Source organism: Erpetoichthys calabaricus, chromosome 11 (genome assembly GCF_900747795.2).
Source record: "Erpetoichthys calabaricus chromosome 11, fErpCal1.3, whole genome shotgun sequence".
In the NCBI taxonomy this organism is placed as follows: domain Eukaryota; kingdom Metazoa; phylum Chordata; class Cladistia; order Polypteriformes; family Polypteridae; genus Erpetoichthys; species Erpetoichthys calabaricus.
This window is the reverse complement of record NC_041404.2, coordinates 80,717,502-80,741,984: the sequence shown is the minus strand read 5'-3', so window position 1 is coordinate 80,741,984 and position 24,483 is coordinate 80,717,502. Positions and strand designations below refer to the sequence as shown.

Here is a 24,483-nt window from a genome sequence, read left to right as displayed (position 1 = left end):
ATTTCCCCATGAGATTAATAAAGTTTATCTACAACAAAATCAAATTGCCCCTCCTCGAACCGCCACCTTATCGTGGTGGAGGGGTTTGCTTGTCCCAATGATCCTAGGATCTCTGTTGTCCAGGGCTTTATGCCCCTGGTAGGGCCATCTAAGGCAAACTAGTCCTAGGTGAGGGATGAGACAAAGTGCGGTTCAACAGACCTTCTATGATGAATAAAAAATTTGGACGACGTTTCCGCAGCCCCCCTCTGGAGCCAGGCCTGGAGGTGGGGCTCGATGGTGAGCACCTGGTGGCCAGGCTTGCACCCATGGGGCTCGGCCGGGCACAGCCCGAAGAGGCAACGTGGGTCCCCCTTCCCATGGTCTCACCACCTATGGGAGGGGCCAAGGAGGTCGGGTGCAGTGTGAGTTGGGTGGTGGCCGAAGGCAGGGACCTTGGCAGTCCGATCCTCGGCTACAGAAGCTGGCTTTTGGGACGTGGAATGTCACTTCTCTGAAGGGGAAGGAGCCTGAGCTAGTGTGCGAGGTCGAGAGGTTCCGGTTAGATATAGTCGGACTCATCTTGACGCACAGCTTGGACTCTAGAAACAATCTCCTTGAAAGGGGCTGGACTCTCTACCACTCTGGAGTTGCCCTCGGTGAGAGGCGCTGAGCGGGTGTGGGCATACTTATTGCCTCCTAACTTGGAGCCTGTACATTGGGGTTTACCCCGGTGGACGAGAGGGTAGCCTCCCTCTGCCTTCGGGTGGGCGGACGGGTCCTAACTGTTGTTTGTGCGTATGCACCGAACAGTAGTTTGGAGTACCCACCCTTTTTGGAGTCCCTGGAGGGGGTGCTAGAGGGCATACCTTCTGGAGACTTCCTCGTACTGCTGGGAGACTTCAATGCTCACGTGGGCAATGACAGTTAGACCTGGAAGGGCGTGATTGGGAGGAATGGCCCCCCCCGATCTGAACCCGAATGGTGTTTTGTTATTGGACTTCTGTGCTCGTCACGGATTGTCCATAACAAACACCATGTTTAAGCATAGGGGTGTTCATATGTGCACTTGGCACCAGGACACACTAGGCTTCAGTTTGATGATCGACTTTGTGGTCGTGTCGTCGGACTTGCGGCCACATGTCTTGGACACTCGGGTGAAGAGAGGGGCGGAGCTGTCAACTGATCACCACCTGGTGGTGAGTTGGCTTCGATGGTGGAGGAGGATGCCGGTCAGGCCTTGTAGGCCCAAACGTGTTGTGAGGGTCTGCTGGGAACGTCTGGCAGAGCCCCCTGTCAGAAGTAGCTTCAACTCCCACCTCTGGCAGAACTTCGACCACATCCCGAGGGAAGTGGGGTACATTGAGTCTGAATGGGCCATGTTCCGTGCCTCTATTGTTGAGGCGGCTGACCGGAGCTGTGGCCGTAAGGTGGTTGGTGCCTGTCGTGGCGGCAATCCCCGAACCCATTGGTGGACACCGGCGGTGAGGGATGCTATCAAGCTGAAGGAGTCCTACAGGACCCTTTTGTCCTGTGGGACTCTGGAGGCAGCAAATAGGTACCGGCAGGCCAAGCGGAATGCGGCTTCGGTGGTTGCTGAGGCAAAAACTCGGGCATGGGAGGAGTTTGTGGAGGCCATGGAGAACGACTTTCGGACGGCTTCGAGTAGATTCTGGTCCACCGTCCGGCGTCTCAGGAAGGGGAAGCAGTGCTGTCTCAACACTGTATATGGTGGGGATGGTGCGCTGCTGACCTCGACTCGGGACGTTGTGGGTCAGTGGGGGGAGTACATCGAAGACCTCCTCAATCCCACTAACATGCCTTCCAATGAGGAAGCAGAGCCTGGGGACTCGGAGGTGGGCTACCCCATCTCTGGGACTGAGGTCACCGAGGTGGTCAAAAAACTCCTTGGTGGCAGGGCCCTGGGGGTGGATGAGATACGCCCGGAGTTCCTCAAGGCTCTGGATGTTGCAGGGCTGTCTTGGTTGACACGTCTCTGCAGCATCGCATGGACATCAGGGACAGTGCCTCTGGATTGGCAGACCGGGGTGGTGGTCCCCCTCTTTAAGAAGGGGGACCGGAGGGTGTGTTCCAACTACAGAGGGATCACACTCCTCAGCCTCCCTGGAAAAGTCTATTTGGGGATTCTGGAGAGGAGGGTCCATCGGATAGTCGAACCTCAGATTCAGGAGGAACAGTGTGGTTTTCGTCCTGGTCGTGGAACAGTGGACCAGCTCTACACCCTTAGCAGAGTCCTGGAGGGTGCATGGGAGTTCGCCCAACCAGTCTACATATGTTTTTGTGGACTTGGAAAAGGCGTTTGACCGTGTCCCTCTGGGAATCCTGTGGGGGGTGCTCCAGGAGTATGGGGTACCGGACCCCCTGATAAGGGCTGTTCGGTCCCTGTACAACGTGTGTCAGAACCCATTTCCAGTGAGAGTTGGACTCTGGTAGGGCTGCCCTTTGTCACCGATTCTGTTCATAACTTTTATGGACAGAATTTCTAGGCACAGCCAGGGTGTTGAGGGGGTCCGGTTTGGTGGACTCAGGATTGGGTCACTGCTTTTTGCAGATGATGTTGTCCTGTTTGCTTCTTCAGGCCATGATCTTCAGCTCTCTCTGGATCGGTTCGCAGCTGAGTGTGAAGCAGCTGGGATGGGAATCGGCACCTCCAAATCCGAGACCATGGTCCTCAGCCAGAAAAGAGTGGAGTGCCCTCTCAGGGTTGGAAGCAAGATCCTGCCCCAAGTGGAGGAGTTCAAGTATCTCAGGGTCTTGTTCACGAGTGAGGGAAGAATGGAGCGTGAAATCGACAGGCGGATCGGTGCGGTGTCCGCAGTGATGCAGGCTCTGCATCGGTCTGTCGTGGTGAAAAAGGAGCTGAGCCGTAAGGCAAAGCTCTCAATTTACCAGTCAATCTATGTTCCTACTCTCACCTATGGTCATGAGCTATGGGTAGTGACCGAAAGAATGAGATCGCGAATACATGCGGCTGAAATGAGTTTCTTCTGCAGGGTGTCTGGGCTCTCCCTTAAAGATAGGATGAGAAGCTCTGTCATCCGGGAGGGGCTCAGAGTAGAGCCGCTGCTCCTCCGCATCAAGAGGAGTCAGATGAGGTGCCTCGGGCATCTGATCAGGATGCCTCCCTGGTGAGGTGTTCCGGGCATGTCCAACCGGGAGAAGGCCCCAGGGAAGACCCAGGATACGTTGGAGGGACTATGTCTCCTGGCTGGCCTGGGAACGCCTCGGGATTCTCACGGAAGAGCTAGGAGAAGTGGCCGGGGAGAGGAAAGTCTGGGCATCTCTGCTCAAGCTGATGCCCCCGCGACCCGACCTCGGATAAGCGGAAGAGGATGGATGGATGTATGGATGGATGGTAATCAAATTGTTCTCTATGATATTTTTATTTTAAAATGCTAAAATTTATTTTTTAATATGTCAATGTTTTATTCTATGAAGAAAATCTTAAAATGCAAAGGTGTACTACTGGTTATTGATTATTGACTTTACTTACTTGTTGCAGTTGGTAAATGATCAATGACCAATGATGAAGGAAAAAAACAATGATGAAATATACAGTATGTAGGCACTTTATACAAATGACAATCACATATAACCTGGGTTCATGGTCAATCAATTTACTGCTAATATTCATGCATGTGTATCATTTATGTACATTTAGTAAATGTGTGTCCTAATGTGAGGTCTGCTACATTAGCAGTGGTTTTCTACACAAGAAGAATGAAAATAATTAAGTGTCAGGTCAGTAGATTGAAGGCTGGAGAAACACAGTAAAGAAACACCTTTTTGACAAAAGGTGTTTAACCAGCAGAATCTGTTGCCAAAACATGTAGTTGCTAAGGTGACATAGGATTCCTGTTCAAAAGATGTTGCAATTCAAGTGCCTTTTGAATGACAACACTAAGACTCTCATTGTATTCAGTACTGGTTTTGCAAAGGCCATTTTATTAAGGGTATTCTGTTATATTTATCTACTACTGGAAATTGAACTTATGCTATTTCCTTTGTGCTGCTTATCAAAGACAGAATTTTTTTTTTGTTTACTCTCTTACCACTACTGAATTTAATACCATAATTCTAGAAACAGCAGGAATTTTGACAGTTTTTTTTTTTGTTAATTTTTGTTGTTTGCAATGTTTGCCGAAATACTTTAAATATAACTTTTAGTTAATTTATGTATTTACTTTGGTTGTGGTCAAAGTTAATCTATGGCATGTAAACAGAAGGTAATATTAGTCTCTTTTGAGAACAGAAGCTATTCAAAAGACTACTAAGCTGTAATTGTCAACCAGCCGTACTTTATAATTACATTTAATTCCTGACATGTATTTTTTTCCCCTTTGTTCAAGTGTCACAGAATCAGATTAAGCATTTCTGAGCCTCGTGTATAGTAAATATGCTTTGGTTCTGCGTTGACTATACTCTTAATCAAATTTTATTTCTGAGTAGTTCTGCTTGTTGTTTAGCTGCCATATAGTAATAATTTCCAAATACAATGTGCATAGGACATAAGTAACATTTAAATCATTTAAAAATCATTGCTTTATTTTCAAATAATTTTCCTTGAAGTTAATTGATTTGTTTAGGTATGTACTGCATCACATTTTCAGATAGTAAAACTTCACTTGATTATCTGTAATGAACACCCAAAAGCTTGCTGATGGTTATTATTCCAGACCCTGATCATGTTTTTTCCTTTAGGATGTAAAGTTGCCAGATGCCTATGAACGCCTCATTTTGGATGTCTTTTGTGGAAGTCAGATGCATTTTGTACGCAGGTGAGTGTTACTTATTTTAATTTAGGTTTAATGTGGTCTTAACAGTCAATAAACATTACTAAAGATGTTGCACAGATGGATCTTTTTTTGATTTTAAAATTGACATAAATATTGAAAAATTGTACCCAATATTGAGAAAACTGAAGATAGACCATTAGATAGTAGTTTGTTAAAAGTCCTCATCAGACTTTTATCTGACTACACTGTAAAATACTTAAATCCCAATTATTTCCACAACATTTCATTTGCATTAAGAAACAACCTTAAATTGGACAATACCATTCATCTATTAATCTTTCTTTTACTTGTTTAATTTAATTTCATGCAAAACCTAATATGGTGCCTATGTTATCTTTAAGTATTTAAGAAACTGAAATTCTGTTACATTTTAAATATTCTCATTGATTGCTTTGTTTATCACTGGCTGATTTCTGGTGGGATTAAAATTGACCTAAATTGAAGTGTATCTAAAATCAAACTAATATGAAGTGGAAGTCATTTTTACAGTGGATATCTGAGTGGGCCAATTCCTCCTTTGTATTCCAGTGCTGATACTCAGCCATCCAAAACATTTGCCCTCACTGTATGCAAATGACAGTTCCAAGCATGTAGAACTTAAAGCAGGATAAAGTATATATATATAAAGGTGAGAAGATAATTACCTGGAGAGGGGTCAAGTTTTATTGGGTCATAAATCATAATCTAGATTACTGTTTAAAAATACCCTCTCATCTTACCCTGAATTTCCCTTAGGGGATGAATAAAGTATTTATCGAACATAAAGAAATAATGTCAGGTGTGGGGAACAGCCCAGACACAGACAGGTAGACCTCGTTAAATGCACCACAACACGTTCATTTACAGCTAATATGTACAAATATGACACACACACAACCCAGTGCCGCAGCACCAATCACCCTAATGTCCAGGCCTGTTTCCTCAATGCCTTTCTTCACTGCCTCCACTCCTCCAAGCTCCGTCCTTCTTCCACCCGACTCCAGCCATTGAATGGAGGGAGGCGGCCCCTTTTATATCCACCCGGATGTGCTCCAGATGCCTCCCAATGAGCGACTGCCAGCATTCCCTGGTGTGGCAGAAGTGCCGGCTGTGCACCCGGAAGCACTCCGGGTGTCCCTGGTCTTCATCCCCCCCAGCACTTCTGGGTGTGACAGAAGTGCTGAGGGCCAGGGCTCCACAGGCATCGGTGCGCTCCCTGGCGGTGACCATGGGCCCCTATAGGGTTGAGCTTCTAAGCTCTATTCCTGTGGTCCCCAAAGCCACCAGGGTGGTCGCCCCCTCGTGGTCTGGAGGAGGCGTAAGCCTTCCTCCGGTCCTTCTGGGCGTCCTGGCTGGGTACCACCCCCAGCCGCTCGCCATACAGGATAAGAATTTAAATTATTATTAATATACATAAGAGATACATTTCACATGTGCAGGAAATGGGCTGTCCTACAAACATTAGTTCTACATCCTTAGGAATCATTTTAAATATTGTAGTAAAATGAATGACAGTGAATGGGACTTAAAAGTAAATTTACTTAAGGGAATGATGGTGCAGAGCAGAACTACTGTGCAATGTCTGTTAGTTCCATGTGAGATGCACATTCATTAGAGAGAGATGAAAATGAACCGACTATACTTCCTTAGAAGGCTGGCGTCCTTCGACATCTGCAATAAGATGCTGCAGATGTTCTTTCAGACGGTTGTGGCAAGTGCCCTGTTCTACACGGTGGTGTGCTTGGGAGGTAGCATAAAGAACAGGGACACCTCACGCCTGGACAAACTGGTGAGAAAGGCAGGCTCTATTGTAGGCACGGAGCTGGGCACTGAGCAGGCTCCTGTCAATCATACAGAATCCACTGAACAGTATCATCTCCAGACAGAGGAGCAGCTTCAGCAACAGACTGCTGTCACTGTCCTGCTCCACTGACAGACTGAGGAGATTGTTCCTCCCCCTCACTATGTGACTCTTCAATTCCACGGGGTGGGGTAAACGTTAACATTATACAATGTTATTGACTGGTATGTGAATTTCCCCTTGGGGATTAATAATCGATCTATCCTATCTATCTATCTAGCTATGGAAAATAAGATAATTCAGTTGCTGAAGTTCTTAACCTCAACTATTAGTGCTTGAGAAAGAAGAGAAAATATATGTTGTTGTTTTACTGCAATCTGTGAGATCCGCTTAATTTTCTCAGAGGATGGGGTGCTAAGCAGATAACAGTTATTTCTTCTACACTCTCCCTCCCAAAATATTTCATGAAATGCACTTCAGTGGAATAAAGTCATCTAGATGATGCCAATCTGATAAAAGTGCTTTGAGCCTTTTGTATTTGAGGTGTGCCGACTGAATGACAGAATTACAGTAATTAACTTGGTTCCTGGTTTTACTTAAGGGCAAAAATTATTTGTTAAATAAGAGGAAACTATTCATGGAGGAATACAGGAACTGAAATGATGATCAGCATTTTCAGGTTGCTACACCTTTAGACTTAAGGCAGTGCACTCACCTGAGGATTACTAGAAATTTCAAGTATGTCATTGGCTTCTCACATGAATCAGAGCCTCTTTCCATGTAATTACTTATGTGAGAATGATACGGTTCCATTTGAAGTAGCTGCTTTTGCCCTAAGATCTGGATGTCCGTTTTCCATACTGAACTTTTTCTACCTTATGTTCGGGTGTATGTGTGTGTGTATATGGACAGTGCAGGTTGCATCTGGGAAAGAGATACAGACTTGTGCTTTGCATATATGTGGACTTGACATATTGTTGTAGGGAGTAGTTAAGGTGGTAAAAGCTTGAAGGGCAACGACCTAGGATTATTAGGTTTTAAATACAATTATTTTTAATGGGGAAAATATATTTGTTAATTTTCAACACCTATTTTTGTTTTGGAATTTTGAAAAAATAAAAGTCATCAGAATGTCCCCAAAACACTGCAGTCCAGTTAATTATATCAGTGATCAAGTACATTAGTTGTGGCTGTTAGTATTGAGAATGGTCCTTTGTTTCATGTCATTTGGTTATTGGAATTATCAACTACTGATATTCTATCAAAAATACATTTCATAATTTTGAACCAGAGAATATGCCCCTCTAGTTCTGACATATATAAGTGGGAAATTGTAGATGCCACCGGTAATAAGAATTTATTTATTTTCTTTCTTTCTTTCTTTCTTTCTTTCTTTCTTTCTTTCTTTCTTTCTTTCTTTCTTTCTTTTCAACCCATTTTCAGGGGATAGGTTCAGTCCACACCACTAATGTACTCTGAGATCCTTAGAAAGTTGTTTAATCTGCTCCATTTTCTCTCATAAAATGAACAATACAAAAATTGACTCTTTAGTATTTTCCAAAAATTAGGCTATAAGCCTTCTCAGCTCCATCACTTACTGTTTTCTGTATTTTAAATATAAAAGAGAGAGAGCAAATTTTTAAATTTATTTAGTCGTGTACTTGCTCAGTTAATTGTCTTTACATATAGTATACATAGTTTGTTGTGTACTATGAGCAATGCTGTGAACAGCACATGAACTCTTGTACCTTTTATGTAGAGTTGGTGCATTTATTTATTGTTCCTGTGATTTTACTTTTCAGGTTTCATTGTGATTTTACTGTCATAAACATGACTTCACTTTGACTTTGAGGTTTCATTTCACTGCATTCTGTGTATGTGACAATAAACCTAACCTAACATTGTGTTAGACTGATCAGCAGCTCTAATTAGGATTGGTGTAAGTGTGGATGATAATAATAATAATAGGTTACATTTATTGAGCGCCTTTCACAAACCCAAGGTCGCTTTACATAGAGTAAAAAAAAAAAAAAATTTACACAGATGACAAAAGTTCGTAGAAGAGGAATATTTTCAGTTGTGATTTAAAAGTGCAGAAACAGGAGCAATCTCAGAGAGACTGAGGAAGAGAGTTCCAGAGTTGAGGTGCTATAGCACTGCCTCCCAAGGTGGAGAGTCTGATGCGTGGGACAGTAAGGAGATTACTGCTCAAGGACCTGAGAGGGCGACAAGGAGTGTAAGAAGCTAGTAGCTGAGTGAGGTGGAGAGGGGCAAGGTTATGTAGGGCTTTGAAGGTGAGAAGCAGAATCTTGAATTTAATCCTTGATGGAACCGGTAACCAGTGAAGCTGGGAGAGAACAGGGGAGATGTGAGCAAAACACTTTGTGTGGGTGAGGACTCTAGCTGCAGAGTTCTGAATATACTGTAGCTTCTGTATAGATTTTGCAGGGAGGCCAATGAAGAGGGAATTACAGTAATCAATACGAGACATTATGAAACAATGAACCAGAGTTTGAGCATCAGACAAGGACAGAAATGGATGGAGGCAGGCAATGTTACAGAGATGATAGAATGAAATTTTGGAAAGAGACCTAATGTATAACTCAAAGTTAAGTGATGAATTAAACAAAACACCAAGATTTCTGACAACAGGAGCAGGTTTGACAAGTGTACCATCAACAGAAATAGAGAAATTGAATGCCTTAGAAAGTTGGGATTTTGGACCTACCAGTAACACTTCAGTTTTATTGGCATTAAGTTGGAGAAAGTTATTTTCCATCCATAGCTTAAGATCAGTGATGCATTCAGTGAGTGTGCTGGGAGGTGAATCTGTAGGGGAGTCTGTACTAAGATATAACAGTATATCATCTGCATAACAGTGAAAGTTAAGGCCATGTCTGCGAATAATCTGACCCAAAGGAAGGATATAAAGTAGAAAAAGTAATGGCTCAAAGACTGAACCCTGAGGGACACCATGCGACACAGGTGAGTTGGAGGATTTATATCGGCCGAGTGTGACAAACTGTTGCCTATTAGAAAGATAAGATGTGAGCCATTGAAGGGCTAAGCCAGAGATGCCTACAGCAGAGAGACGTGACAGGAGGATTTCATGGTTAACAGTGTCAAATGCTGCACTTAAGTCAAGAAGGAGGAGAATATTAAGGGAACTGCAATCTGCAGACCGGAGAAGATCATTGACTACACGGAGAAGAGCTGTCTCAGTGCTGTGCTGTGTATGAAAGCCAGACTGAAAAGGCTCATAGAGTGTATTATCTTCAAGAAAAGCATGGAGTTATGTAGCAACCACGCGTTCCATCACCTTAGCCAAAAAAGGGAGATTAGAGATAGGCCTGTAACTGGAGAGAGAAGAAGGATCCAGGTCAGGTTTTTTAAGGATTGAGGTAACTGCAGCAGTTTTGAGGGCAGAAGGGACAGAACCCGAACTGAAACATGCATTTACCAATGAAGCAATAGGAATACTGATTATGGATGAGCATGTCTTAAGCAGAGAAGTGGGGGCAGGATCAAGCAGACAGGAGGAGGCATTAGACTTATTAATAAGTTCAGAGATGGCAAGAGAGTCAACAGGTGAGAAACAAGCGAGTCTTGATGATGGAGATGGCAGATCAGAATGAGTGAGTGACTGTGGAGTGGAGGGGAAACTGTGATAGATTTGATCAATTTTGGTATTAAAGAAATGTAAGAAAGCCTGATACTGTTCAGCTGTATTGGGGCATGCTAGAAGAGGGGGTTGGATGAGTTTATTAACAGCTCTAAAAAGAGTTCTAGGCCTAGACTTAGCACCATTTATAACAGAGGAATAATAGTTGGAGTGAGCAGTGTTAAGGGCATCCCTATATTTAAGTATGTGCTCAGTGTAAAGCTGTGAATGAACTATGAGGCCCGTTTTCTTATAAAGCTGTTCAAGACACCGGCTAGTGGCTTTCATACCTCTGAGCTCACTGTTGTACCAGGGACAAGAGCGGGAGGCTGGAACAAGCCTAGTCCTTAAGGGAGCAAAGTTATCTAACAGTTGGGAAACACAGCTGTTATAAAGGGAAACCGTGTTTTCAGGAGAGGGAAGACTATGCAATTCAGAAAAAGACGAAGACAGAAGGGAAGCCGCAAACAGACTTTTTCTTGACAGGTGTAGTGGTAATAATGCTAAAGTGACATTCAATAATCTTATGATCAGAAATACCAGAGAGTGAACCTGAGAAAGAGACATTATTCAAGCCATTTGAACAAAACAAGTCAAGAATATGACCCTGAGTATGAGTGGGGAAATCCACATGCTGTGTCAAGTCAAAACAATCCAAAGCTGAGATAAATTTGGCTGTAAGAAAGCAGTTGATGTCAACATGAATATTAAAATCACCAAGTAAAATTACAGCAGGGCAAAGAGATGAGATTACAGTGAGAAGTTAATTAAATTCAGACAGAAAGTTCACCACAGATTTGGGAGGGCGATAAACTAACAACAGCATTACAGGAGGGGAGGAAACCATTTGAACAGCAATATATTCAAAAGATGTGACTTCAAAAAAGGAGAGTTCCTTCGTTGTCAAGGTAGATCTATAAACCACATCCAGGCCACCCCTTTTCCTGTTAACCTGAGTTTAGATATGTGGCTATAGCCTGGGGGAGACAGCAAGTTTAAATGTAAATAGTCACCAGGTTGTTGCCAAGTTTCTGTAAGAAGAAACATGTCCACTTGCTTCTGGGAGATGAGGTCATTAATCAGCGAGGTCTTGTTAGTGATAGAGCGAGTGTTCAAAAGGCCGAGCCTAAAGTTGGAATAGCCAGGAGAGAAGGGCGCATACACTTCCTGAAGAGGACGAAGATGGCCCATGTTTATTCCTCGGACAGCCCTAGTGTTACGCCAGTGAACACGCTGAGATGTCAATATACTTGGAATAGACGTGTCTGAGCCACAGATCTGTGAGGGGCCTCTTTTAGACCGGTGAATATAACGAGGACGCCGAGTAATTCCAACTGGCAAAAACTATAAGTCAGGGAGACCAATCGTGGATGACAGTCAAGATTTTTAAGTTCATATGGAGAATATATGAGCTGTATTGCCAAAAACGTAGAAATGACAACACACAGCACAACTCCAAACCAGACAGAACAGGCTAAGAATACCCAGACAGTGGTGGACACCGCCAAGAGCGAACAGAATGCCACACAACACCATGCTAACTCCAGCTACACCCAAACCCAACCCAAATCTCACTGCATAAGAAAAGGAAAAGCACAGTGGGCAGGCTACAAATTTGCAGTTCAGACTGGCGACTGCAAACGAAGCAAGAGTAGATTCATACTCACCGTGAAGGCAGTAACAGGAGAGAAGGAAGTGAGTTTGCACAGGACTGAAGCAGATATGATCTAGGCAATTGCCAGTGGCATTCGTAAAAAAATTCTAAAAGAGCAGTCAAGTCCGACGTGACAAAACAAAACAAATGTAACGGCACCGGTGAGAAGCGGCAGCCAAACGCGCACAGCATACTCTCAACCAGAAGTGACCCTGTGACTCAGACAATGGATGCGTGTTACAGTTAGGCCCGATATGCTGGCATTCTTTTCAAGATCATTATATTTCGCTACCATACTGTATCTGTCAATATTACTCTTACAAGCAGAAAGGCTAATGCCCTTTTTACTACTTTTGTGTTCATACAGTACTTCCATTATAAACCTGAACATTTTGTCCAAAACTTATCATTTTTGTCCTATTACCAATTGTCACAATAATTGGAAAATGAAAACCGATATTGTGCCAGGAATAGCTTCATCACAAAGCCTTATAGAGACTATTCATTTGCACTAATCTGATATAACTACAGACAATCACTTTCCTTAAACTGGCTTGGCTACAACATGTCTTTTATGAAGAAATGCCGAACCCAATTATAAATAATAAACTATGTAATTGAATGTTGTTTGGATTGTTCAGCTGTCACCATGATATTTAGCAAAGTGTTGACTAGGCAGAATCATATACTATATGCGCATGTCTTCCACTGTTATTTTTCTTTTTACTTAATCATTTATATAAATACCAGCATAGTGACAATGGTAAAATGGTAATTCTGTCTGTTTCAATTGTGTCGTGCACTTACAATCCTCTGTTCACAGGATATGCTAGACCTTACATTCCTCTTTCTTTGTGCATGTTGTTGACTTTATTCATTGGACATTCTATCCCTTTCACTCATCATTTTCTGGGGTTTTTGTTGTCTTTGTTCATCAGATATTCTAGCCCACTCTGAGCTGTCTTCTTTGTGCTTCGGGAGAAGGTGAGACAGGCACTGGGTGGTAGTGAAGATTTACCAGACAGTTGGGAAACTACAGCAACTGTAGTAAGGGTGACAACAAGAAGGGTGCTTGGCATGACATCTGGACAGAGGAAGGAGGAAAAGGAAACCTGGTGGTGGAATGAGGAAGTACAGGAGAGTATACAGAGGAAGAGGATGGCAAAGAAGAAGTGGGATAGTCCGAGAGATGCAGATAGTAGACAAGAGTACAAGGAGATAAGGCACAAGGTGAAGAGAGAGGTGGCGAAGGCTAAAGAAAAGGCGTATGATGAGTTGTATGAGAGGTTGGACACTAAGGAGGGAGAAAAGGACCTGTACCGATTGGCTAGACCGGGGCCGAGCTGGGAAAGATGTGCAGCAGGTTAGGGTAATAAAGGATAAAGATGGAAACGTATTCACAAACAAGGAGAGTGTGTTGAGCAGATGGAAAGAATACTTTGAGAGGCTTATGAATGAAGAGAATGAAAGAGAGAGAAGAGGTTATATGATGTGGAGATAGTGAATCAGGAAGTGCAACGGATTAGCAAGGAGGAAGTAAGGACAGCTATGAAGAGGATGAAGAATGGAAAAGCTGTTGGTCCAGATAACATACCTGTGGAAGCATGGGGGTGTTTAGGAGAGATGACAGTGGAGTTTTTAACGAGATTGTTTAATGGAATCTTTGAAAGTAAGAGGATGCCTGAGGAGTGGAGAAGTGTACCAGTGCTGATATTTAAGAATAAAGGGGATGTGCAGGACTGTAGTAACTACAGGGGGATAAAATTGATGAGCCACAGCATGAAGTTATGGGAAAGAGTAGTGGAAGCTAGGTTAAGAAGTGAGGTGATGATTAGTGAGCAGCCGTATGGTTTCATGCCAAGAAAGAGCACCACAGATGCAATGTTTGCTCTGAGTGTGTTGATAGGAGAAGGCCAGAAGGAGTTGCATTGCGTCTTTGTGGACCTGGAGAAAGCATATGACAGGGTTCCTCTAGAGGAGTTGTGGTATTGTATGAGGAAGTTGGGAGTGGCAGAGAAGTAAGAGTTGTACAGGATATGTACGAGGGAAGTGTGACTATGGTGAGGTCTGTGGTAGGAGTGACAGATGCATTCAAGGTGAAGGTGAGATTACATCAGGAATCGGCTGCGAGTCCTTTCTTATTTGTTATGGTAATGGACAGGTTGACAGACAAGATTAGACAGGAGTCCCCGTGGACTATGATGTTTGCTGATGACATTGTGATCTGTAGCAATAGTAGGGAGCAGGTTGAGGAGACCCTGGAGAGGTGGAGATATGCTCTAGAGAGGAGAGGAATGAAGGTCGGTAGGAACAAGACACAATACATGTGTGTAAATGAGAGGGAGGTCAGTGGAATGGTGAGGATGCAAGGAGTAGAGTTGGCGAAGGTGGATGAGTTTAAATACAACAGTACTGAGTCATGGGGATTGTGGAAGAGAGGTGAAAAAGAGAGTGCAGGCAGGGTGGAATGGGTGGAGAAGAGTGTCAGGAGTGATTTGTGACAGACGGATATCAACAAGAGTGAAAGGGTCTACAGGATGGTAGTGAGACCAGCCATGTTATATGGGTTGGAGATGGTGGCACTGACCAGAAAGCAGGAGACAGAGCTGGAGGTAGCACAGTTAAAGATGTTAAGATTTGCATTGGGTGTGACGAGGATGGACTGGATTAGAAATTAGTATATTAGAGGGTCAGCTCAAGTTGGACGGTTGGGAGACAAAGTCAGAGAGGCGAGATTGCGTTGGTTTGGACATGTGCAGAGGAGAGATGCTGGGTATATTGGGAGAAGGATGCTAAGGATAGATCTGCTAGGCAAGAGAAAAAGAGGAAGGCCTAAGAGAAGGTTTATGGATGTGGTGTGAGAGGACATGCAGGTGATGGGTATAACAGAACAAGATGAAGAGGACAGAAAGATATGGAAGAAGATGATCTGCTGTGGCAACTCCTAACAGGAGCAGCCGAAAGAAGAAGATTTCCTTTGTTCAGTGGGCATTGCTTCCCTCTTGTGGATGCCGGATGACATTTATGCGTGGCCACAGACATCTTGATGCCAGACATTTTATTGCTTAATACTGTACTTTGTAATTAGTAGGGGACATCACCGAGCCCCAAACCCCAGACACAATCACACCAAACATAGTCACTGTTTTAAATATTGTCCCTGTTATTAATCACAGTACCTTAATAGACAGATGATCACAATCAAAGTACCAAAAACACAGAAGTATAGTTTCTCCTCTCTCCTTTTACTTCTCCAAAGAGTTTTGTCTTCTGCCTCCCAACATTGACTGCCTGGGCAGGATTGTGCAGCTCCTTTTAGCTAAGATCTGGGAGTATTTCCGGGACTGCAACATAGTCTGTCAGAAGCCCTTCTGGGTCAGATGAAAGTCCCATAAAATAGGGTTTATACATCCCTGCAGATTCCCCTGGCAGCATCCAAAGACCCCAACAGGGTTGGACCCCAGAATTCCCCGGTGCCCTGTGGGTATTCTGCAGGGTACTGAAACCCAGGGAAGATGCCACCTAGCATATCAGGGGATAAAGGATCCAAACATTGTGGTCTCCACCAGTGCTTCCATTATATTGGCCTCCCGACCCAGTAGAATTCCTGTTCCATCCTGGCTGGAAAGCCTGTCCATCCATTTTCCTTCATTTTGGCATCCCAGCCTCTCAAGGAATCCTCCTTTATCCCCTTTTTGAATGCCTGCCAATCCACTGTAGTACGCACAAAGTATATATAGAAATTGTTAAATAGCCATTTTAGTTTTTCATGCAACTTTTTGTACTTTTTGCTACTTTTTGTACTTAAACCTAAATAATCTAATTCAGAGTTGAGGCTCGCCAGACCCTGACCTGGCAGCACTTAATGTAAGGCAGGAAACAGTCTTGGAAATAGAACTAGTCCATTATGGGGTCCACTCATAAAAACACCCATTGTCACAATCAAACTGGGTCCAAGTTAGAATCACCAATTAGCTCAACCTGATGATTTTTAGAAATGTGGGAGCAAAACCCATGCAGACACAGGTATAGTGTACAGTCTTGATTCCTGGATGTGTGAAGCAGCTTTGTTAACTATGGTGCTAAAATGCCCCCAATACTTAATATGGTGCTTGAGATGTTATTTAATTTCAATTTTTTCCTTCAATTTTAAAAGAAATCTGCGAAAAATAAGGACTTATGCAACTCTGCATAAATCTTGTCCTCAATAATGCAGCATTACAGGAAATGTCAAAGCAGTCTCTTTGCAGCAATCTCCTGTCACTTGATTATGCTCAAAACCTAGATCAGAAGGGGAATGGAATTTTTTTTTCTTTTTAACAAAGAAAAATGGGCTTCTTGTCTCCTCAGGCAAAGCAAAGTCAGCAGAATGTAGTGATTTTTTTTTTCTAGTATTCTTTCTTGTAATGTTGAAAATGTGTTGAGGGATTTCCAAAGCTGAGTAGGAAGCACCCGCTGTGCTGTTTGGATAAGGCATTGATATTTTTTCTCACAATGTTACATTTAAACCTTCACAAGCGTAAACAATTACTTTCTTTTTATTTAGCAGGTGATCTTAATAGCATACACTTTGTACCTACCAGTTCTGTCAACTATTATTTTTGTTCTGTATCTTTCTTTGTTTGAAAGTTGATTAAATTACACTAGAAAAGAATACATACTTATCAAAAGCATCACTAGTATTTTCTTGGGTGAATGAACTGCCCAAAACACACTATAATATAAATATACATGAATATATTTATTTTTATATCACAAAATTTCATTATATTCCATACATTTGCAACTGGTAGGTTACAACTTTCCTTGACCAGCAATATAGGAGCAGCCTACAGGAGTGGTGGCTCTGAAGCTGGAGATCTGTGCCAGCAATCGGAAAGTTGCCGGTTTGAATCCTGTAAATGCCAGAAATTACTCCGTTGGGCCCTTGAGCAAGGCCCTTAACCTGCAATTGCTTCTTCCTGAATATGATGTTAATTTGCATCCAGGCCTGCAAGCAGGTCCTTCAACTTACAGTGAAAACTTGGGGGTTGGTGGCAGGATTGGCACTCCAGTGTGGTGGTGAGGTGTCACCCGCTGCACTCGGGTCCCAATCAAGGTGGTTTTGTGTGTGGTGAGCGTGGCAATGTGCTGTCAGTGCATGCTCCTAACCACTCTACCATCCACAGCACCTGATGATCAGATAAGCAAATGTCAGAGTCAGAAACATAATGTATTCAGTCCACTTTTGTTTAGAAGGAACCTCCGCATTTACCTCTGTGAGGATGTTGATATGCTTTGTTGCTCTGCTGTCTAATTTCTCATTGTGGTTCCATAGTCTCCAAGGGTGAGGACAAAACTGTTAAAAAAAAAAATATATATCCCCATTCATGACCCATGGCCATTTCTGTAAGGCATTCTGCCAAGTGAGTTGGATTTGGGAGAATATGTGAAAAGTAGAAATAAAAAAAGATGGTTTCAAAATGAAAGAATGGATGGGTTATTTTACATTTTTTTAGCATATCATTTGCTGAACTGTTAGTTGTCTCCAAATAGTTATTAATACAGTAGATTAAGTCAAATACTTAAGGTTTAGAAAAGGGGAGATAGAAATATAAACCTAATACATGACAGCAAGTTGCTCATTTTGGGAAAAATAATTCTGTATAAACATTCTAAAATCCAATCATTATAAGAATATCTTTGCATTATCAATAAATTACTGTGGAATCAATTTAAATTTTTTCCAAATATTGTACTTATTCTCATTATATTTGTTCTGAAGTAAGACACTGAGAAAGTCTGTTACTCATGTGTAAACATGTACCTTTGGGAGCAATCGCACGAGTTTTTTTTCGGGTGTTTTTTTTTTTTTTTTCATTTTTTAAGAACTTGTTAAGTAAAATTAGTTGCTTTCATTTTGAGTGTAAGACCCAATGTGCATTACTTTTTCTTCAGTTTCCTGACATTCTTCTTGTCTTTTCTCTTACATTTTTTAATTACCACTTTCCTTATCTGTTGCTTTCATTTCTTTCACTGTTGAACATGTTTTTCTTTTCACTTGTTTCATATTCTCTTTAAACTCTTAAAGGAAATTGTTTATTTAGCACTGTAGGTTTAACATTATTACTCATACCCCATGTTTTTTTGCTATTGTACAATTTTGGGAGAAATCCTTATGTACATATGCCAAGGTTTTTAATTACTCTAATACTCATCACTTGACTTGTCTTAGTAAACACTAGTCATTTCAAAGATGTCTTGGCATACATGTAAATTCTAAAACTCAGGCTAATGATAATTGAGCTTTCCAGTTTCATTATTTCAGACCAAAAGCAAGGTGTAAAATGCAAAGCGCAATTATCATTGGATTACAGTGCTATGAGAATACATTTTATATTTTGCTTTATTTTCTTTTTTGTTTAACAGTGATGAATTAAGAGAGGCATGGCGAATCTTCACTCCACTTCTCCATGAAATAGAAGCTGAAAAAATAAAACCTATCCCCTACATGTATGGCAGGTAAGGCAGACTTTTGTTATCAGCAACCTTTTTGAGGTTCCCTTCTTCTTCCTCTCAAATTTCTTGGCTGGTTAGTTTTGCTAATTTTTATCAGAGACATGCTGTTTAAGTGGTTGAGGTTTAGGTTTGCAACTTCATTTTGCATCCTTTAAAAACAAAGCAACTTGCAAATTTTACTGACTTTTCCTTGTTGGCTGATCACAAATGTTTATTTTGTCAATAAACATTTGAAACCGGACAGAAATTGAACAAAACCACATTATTAAAGGGTGTAATATTGTTCACAGATTAAATGGTAAAAAGTTAATTTTAAACTTATTTAATTATTGGTATCAAGTCCTCAGAAGTAGTAAGACTGGTTGGCCCAGCAGAGCAAGGAAAGCAACTACAACTGGCTGTATGCAATATTACACTGGTTGTCTTTTTTTTTTAAAGGCAGTTATTGCAGTACCTCCTAGCACACCTGTTGAACTTTACAGTTGACATTTATACTGTGCTGACGTACTTTTTTGGATCATTGTGACCCTTCAGCTTTTTTAATAATCACCCATGCTTTGTGAGGCAGCTTGTCTTTTCTGATGTCCTGCCATTCAAATATCTGCTTCAGGGGGCAGTTGTAATCCCCCCTCCCCCGGCATTTTACATATCTTATAAATGAAATTTTAATTGAAAAGATTTCAATCAAATCTGTTTAATAAAAAAGGCTTTGTGTTTTAAGGTTTGATATTTTGTGTTTTTAAATAAATGTTGCAAATTGACAGCCAAGTAGAAGAGTTAATCTTGTCTGTCCCTCTATTATTTTATAAGTGACTGAAGTTCATACTATTATGCAAATTGTCATTTTTCATTTTCATTCTGAAATAATAGCACCATACGTTTATTATCATCTGATAGATTATCCCATATACTGCTGTCCTCTGCCCTTCTTAGTGTGAAAGTTGATTCCTGTCTGAACTGAATCTAACCTGCTGTCACATTCATGCTTGACATATTAACATTTTTCACATCATTCATTGTTTGAGAATTGCAGAACAAACTGACTGATTTTCAGTATGGTAGTTTTAAACTGGCTGAGGCCAAATAAATCTGAAAATACTAGAATTATATCTCCTTGTTATCTTTCTTTCAAAGATCAGACTGCATAGATTTTGCAGTGTCTATACTGACTGCTTTTTATCTCTGTTGGAGGAATGTTCTTGGCTTTCTTTGGTTGTGAGAACACCTTGCTTATTAGGTTATAGATATCATTAGTGTCAGGTCAGATTAGAGGTCAACTCAATGTTACAAAAGGTAATGGACTGGCAGTGTACGAGGAACTTGAGCTGCTTCAGTCAACTTCCGTGGTTTCACATCATAGAAGGAATGATCAGTATTTCACAAGGTCATGTATAGTGTACACTTTGTCACTTTCACCTATCCTAAGATTCTAGGAGTTTAGGGTTGCAATGTGTAAAGCACACCCTTCCATTTTATAACTTGATAATCCTGTTCAGGGTTGCAAGAAACTGATGCTTCTCTCAGCAGCTCTGGATGCAAGGTGGATATTGGCTTTAGCCAGGGCCCAGGTCCATTGTGGAGCACACTCATTTGTACATACCCACTTTCATTTAAATGGCCCAGTTTGACATTTCCTGTCAAGAATTTAACCATTTGAAATTGTATCATACCACAAAAAAGGTGGTGAACTTTTTAATGAGTATTTTATGTTGACTGTATTCTATTAGAACTATCTCTAAATATGGCAGAACGTACTTCAAACCATTTCTCCATATTATAGTTTGCTTACATATATGAATTTCATATTTTATTGCATTAAAAAATAAGAAATGAAAAGTTTGACAAGGTGTTATGACTTTTCTTTAAACACTTTTTCATTTATTATCTTTCTTAGTTTAACCAGTTCAGAGTTGTGGAAAATTGGAGGCAATCTTGCCAGAAAAAAACTGTAACAAGAACTCAAGGAAGATAACAGTCCATGCTGTAATTTGGCATACTGATACAGATTGAGTGCCCACATACATACATACATACATACATACATACGTATGCATCTGTCGCATCTTTGCCAGTGAATGGTGATAGAATGTGAAAACTTGACAAAAGTTACCTTAGCATGGAGAGTGTAGGATGCAAGAGCTGTGAGGCAACTGCACATCCCTCTGTGCCACAATCTCTATTAAGACATGTTTAAAGCAATATTTTACCATTTTTAATAATCAAACAGTTGTATCTAGCAGTGTGTATACTGAGACTGAGAAAGAGATCCTGCTCAGCAAAGCTCCATCACAACTTAACAGCCAAATCTATATCTGGCTAATGGAGATCTTTTTTAGCTGAATAGTGGAATTGGCAACATTTGTTCTCAATGCTATGGTTTCATGTCTCACCTTCTCTGTTTGAAGCAGGATGACTGAAGAGAAAGTCTAGAACTGTCACCCTGAGCAGATCTTTCACTGTTAATACCAACGAACTACAAATATGTATTGTACTTTCTCCAAATATCTGAGCCTCCTTTCACATTGACTCACCTTAATCCTCTTTTCAAGTATCTAATTACAAAGAAACACTCCTGGAATTCAAAAGGTTTTGTCTCACATGTTGCACAGACAGGCTGACACTCCTGTTTTTGATTTGGATGCATTTTGTTTAAATTTACTCCCATCTCAAAGAAGTAATGCATTTCAAATTCTGACCATTTTCTACTTTGTCATTCACAGCCGTGGCCCACCAGAAGCTGATGTGTTGCTCAAAAAAGTCGGATTTCGTTATGAGGGGACATATAAATGGGTGAATCCTCACAAGCTGTGAATCTATGTGAAGACTGACAAAAAAGGACCAATGGCACAGAGCAAGAAATCAAGCAGAGCATACCCCATGTTAGATTCAAGAGAAAAGGCTCAGGTACACAGGCTGACCAAATTCTTGATCTTGATTAAAATTCAGTCATTTAGCCTTCAGTTCAGACATTCATTTCTTTAGTTTATTTAGAATAAATATTAAACATTTTAAAAACTTATATTAGTTTAGAGGCTTTAAGGAATTCTGAAGATGACGTTTGCAGGTTTTCCTTTTTCAACTTTTGCGTCCGTATGTAACAGGCAATTAGCATTGCTGTAAAACTGCTGTGCTATAGATAATGTGATTTTTTTGGTTTAGGAATCTTGGTGCTTGGCTCGTGCTAGATTGAGAAGGAACAGGTTTCCATGATGAGCTCCATTTCTGACTGGCCACCAAATTTTCAGTTTTCCTCTACATGTTTTCTATTTTGCTGATATTAAACACAGCAATTTTTTTTACATCATACCCATTCTAGATATAAAATACTAATTTTTCCTGTAAAGTATTGAAGGCTAAAATACTACTGAAAATGGGGTAGCAGGAGCTGTCAGTTAGCCTCCATAGGTCCCTTGAATACACTAGACAGAGTGTAGCGACCTGTTGAATGAGTGAGTGAAGAACTGCATTGAATGTGTTTACTGGCTTTTCATAAAGATCCCAGCTTTAAAAAAGTGTGTGTGTGTGTGTGTGTGTGTATATATATATATATATATATATATATATATATATATATATATATATATAATATATGGAAGAGAAGGTCTTTGATACGGTTTGCATATTTGCAGCTGGAGATCAACAAAGGGAGAAAAAATTAATCACGTATCATAAAGTAGTTTTTATTCCAGATTTATCTGGCCACAGAAACACTATTAATGAGACTGGAAAGCAACCCCACCATAGAGACAAGAACCAAACTGTCCATTAAAGACATAATGCACCTAATATCACTTTGCCAAAAAACTCACTTTCATTTCAACGGCAAATACTACACTCAGAAAGAAGGCATGCCAATGGGATCGCCGTTATCAGGATTTCTAGCGGAACTGGTAATGCAGCGATTTGAAAACATGGTTCTATCCCAGTTCACACCCAAAAGTTGGATACGTTACGTAGACGACACATTCGTTAAAGTAAAAATAAACCAGCTGAATGAATTCTACAACCACATCAACACAATATTCCCTGCAATCCAATTCACCATGGAAAAAGAAATGAACCGACACATCAGCTTCCTGGACATCTACATCAAAAGAAATAATGACGCCACCCTGAGCACAAGTGTTTACTGTAAGGAATGCTACACAGACAAGATATTATACTTCACCAGCAACCACCCGATACCTCATAAATGGAGCTGTGTTAAAATTCTATTCAGAAGAGTCCATACCCATTATAAAACGAAGGAAACAAAAATGAATGAGAGACGCTATCTCTTCCATCTTTTCACTTCAAACAGATACTCAAAAACATTCAATAATCGGAGCTTACACAGAAGATGCCAAAAAACTCAGCAAACAATCGACTTGAATCAGAAACCCCACCCCACTTGGCACTCACTCCCTTATCACCACAAGGTGTCTGAAGGTACAGCGCGCATCCTGGCCAAGTCAGGCGTCAGAATAGCACACAAACCCACGAATAATTTGCGCACAATCCTCTTTAATGCTAAAAACAAGAAATCGACAGCAGAAACACGAAACGCAGTTTATATCATTCCATGCAGTTCTTGCTCAGCAGTATACATAGGACAAACATCAAAAAGAATCACAACACGTATACAGGAACATCACAACGCCGTCAGAAGAAAGGACTCACTATCATTGATCTATACGCATACTAAATCAACAGGACATACATTTAACTGGGACAATGTACAAGTAAAATTCAAGGCCAGTACTAAAAGTGCCAGAGAGCTGGCCGAATCCTGGTTATCAAATGAGAACGCCATCAACAGACACTTGGACATAAATCCAGCATATGCAAACTTAAGAATAACATATTCATAATAAACTTTACACCCAATACGCCCACCCCTCCTGACCACACTGACATAGCAACCTCCAACCACGTAATTTTTTGCTATATATTGCCTTTGATTCTTGTAAGTTTAAGCATTATCCTCTGATGAAGACCCCTGGCAGGGGTTGAAAGCTCAGGAATAAAAACTACTTCATGATCCATGATTAATTTTTTCTCCCTTTGTGGATCTCCAGCTGCAAATAAATAAATAAATATATATTATGAATACAATTAAAATGTTGTTAACATTCAGAAATTGCTGAAGTCTATTATCTTGTTATGGTTCATTTGGTTGAAAATGTAAATTACTAACGTTTTGCTATAACAGGATGATTAATGTGCTGTGCAGTACATTTAAGAAAATATTTAATTGAAAGTATTTTTCTCGTTGCTTCATCATGGTGAAACTGTTAAGCTTTCTGGCAGCCAGACAGAAGAATGCTGCAATTCAGGTGGCTGTCACTGTATCTACAAGGTAAAAAGGCAATATTTTTCACCATTCCCTACTTTTTGTGTTCTGAAATCATGCTTTTGTCTGAAGCATAACATCACCAGAAGAATATATTCTACTGTAAGTTCGACAAAAAAAATCTCTTCCTGCACGAAGTGAACAGTTTTAAAAAAGAATTCACAGTTCTATAAAATTGTAAATATAAATATATATATTTGATAATAACATTTTTGATTCGTGTTTGTATTTCCTATAACACTTTGTCAGATTGAGAAGCGTTTTTCCACAGGATTTGTCTTAAACATTTGAATTATTGTGGACCAATGAGGGGTGTGAGCCATCATTTGAATAAAATTCTTTACTGAAGAAATGCAAGTCTTTTGCTTTTATTTATTTATTTATTTACTCAAACTACAAGAACATGTAATCAGAAGGTGTGCAATGTTGATGCAGTGGTAGTATCACTATCGAAGTGTATAACTGAAGCAGTTGGGTACGAAGTTAATGGCTGTTGTATTCTGCTGCATCAGTCATGCACACTGTAGTAACCTTTGTCGCATCTACGTGTTTAACCTGCGTGTGAGCCAAATAGATTGTGTGAATCTCAAGCCTGACGTTAAAGTAAAGACAATTTGAAAATTACACAGTAACCACAACAGATAGCAGCTGATTCGATAGCATATGTTTGTGATGAGATTATGGACAGGTTGAACACACACATTGCAGCGGTCTGCCATTAGTGTAGTTGAAGCCAAAGTCACATGAACAAGTGCAACAGAA

The 24,483-nt window shown here is 40.9% G+C and overlaps 1 protein-coding gene across 2 annotated transcripts in view; it reads left to right on the top strand.

Annotated features, from left to right (window-relative positions):
- Positions 1 to 24,073, top strand: part of g6pd (glucose-6-phosphate dehydrogenase) — a 114,902-nt gene extending 90,829 nt beyond the window's left edge. For both annotated transcript variants that reach the window (XM_051933644.1, XM_028813429.2), the window contains exons 11-13: positions 4,702 to 4,778; positions 18,300 to 18,392; positions 21,110 to 24,073. In XM_051933644.1, coding sequence (XP_051789604.1) covers positions 4,702 to 4,778; positions 18,300 to 18,392; positions 21,110 to 21,200 — 261 coding nt within the window. In that variant the 3' untranslated portion in view covers positions 21,201 to 24,073. The remainder of the gene's footprint in view (positions 1 to 4,701; positions 4,779 to 18,299; positions 18,393 to 21,109) is intronic.
- The last annotated feature ends 410 nt before the right edge of the window (positions 24,074 to 24,483 follow it).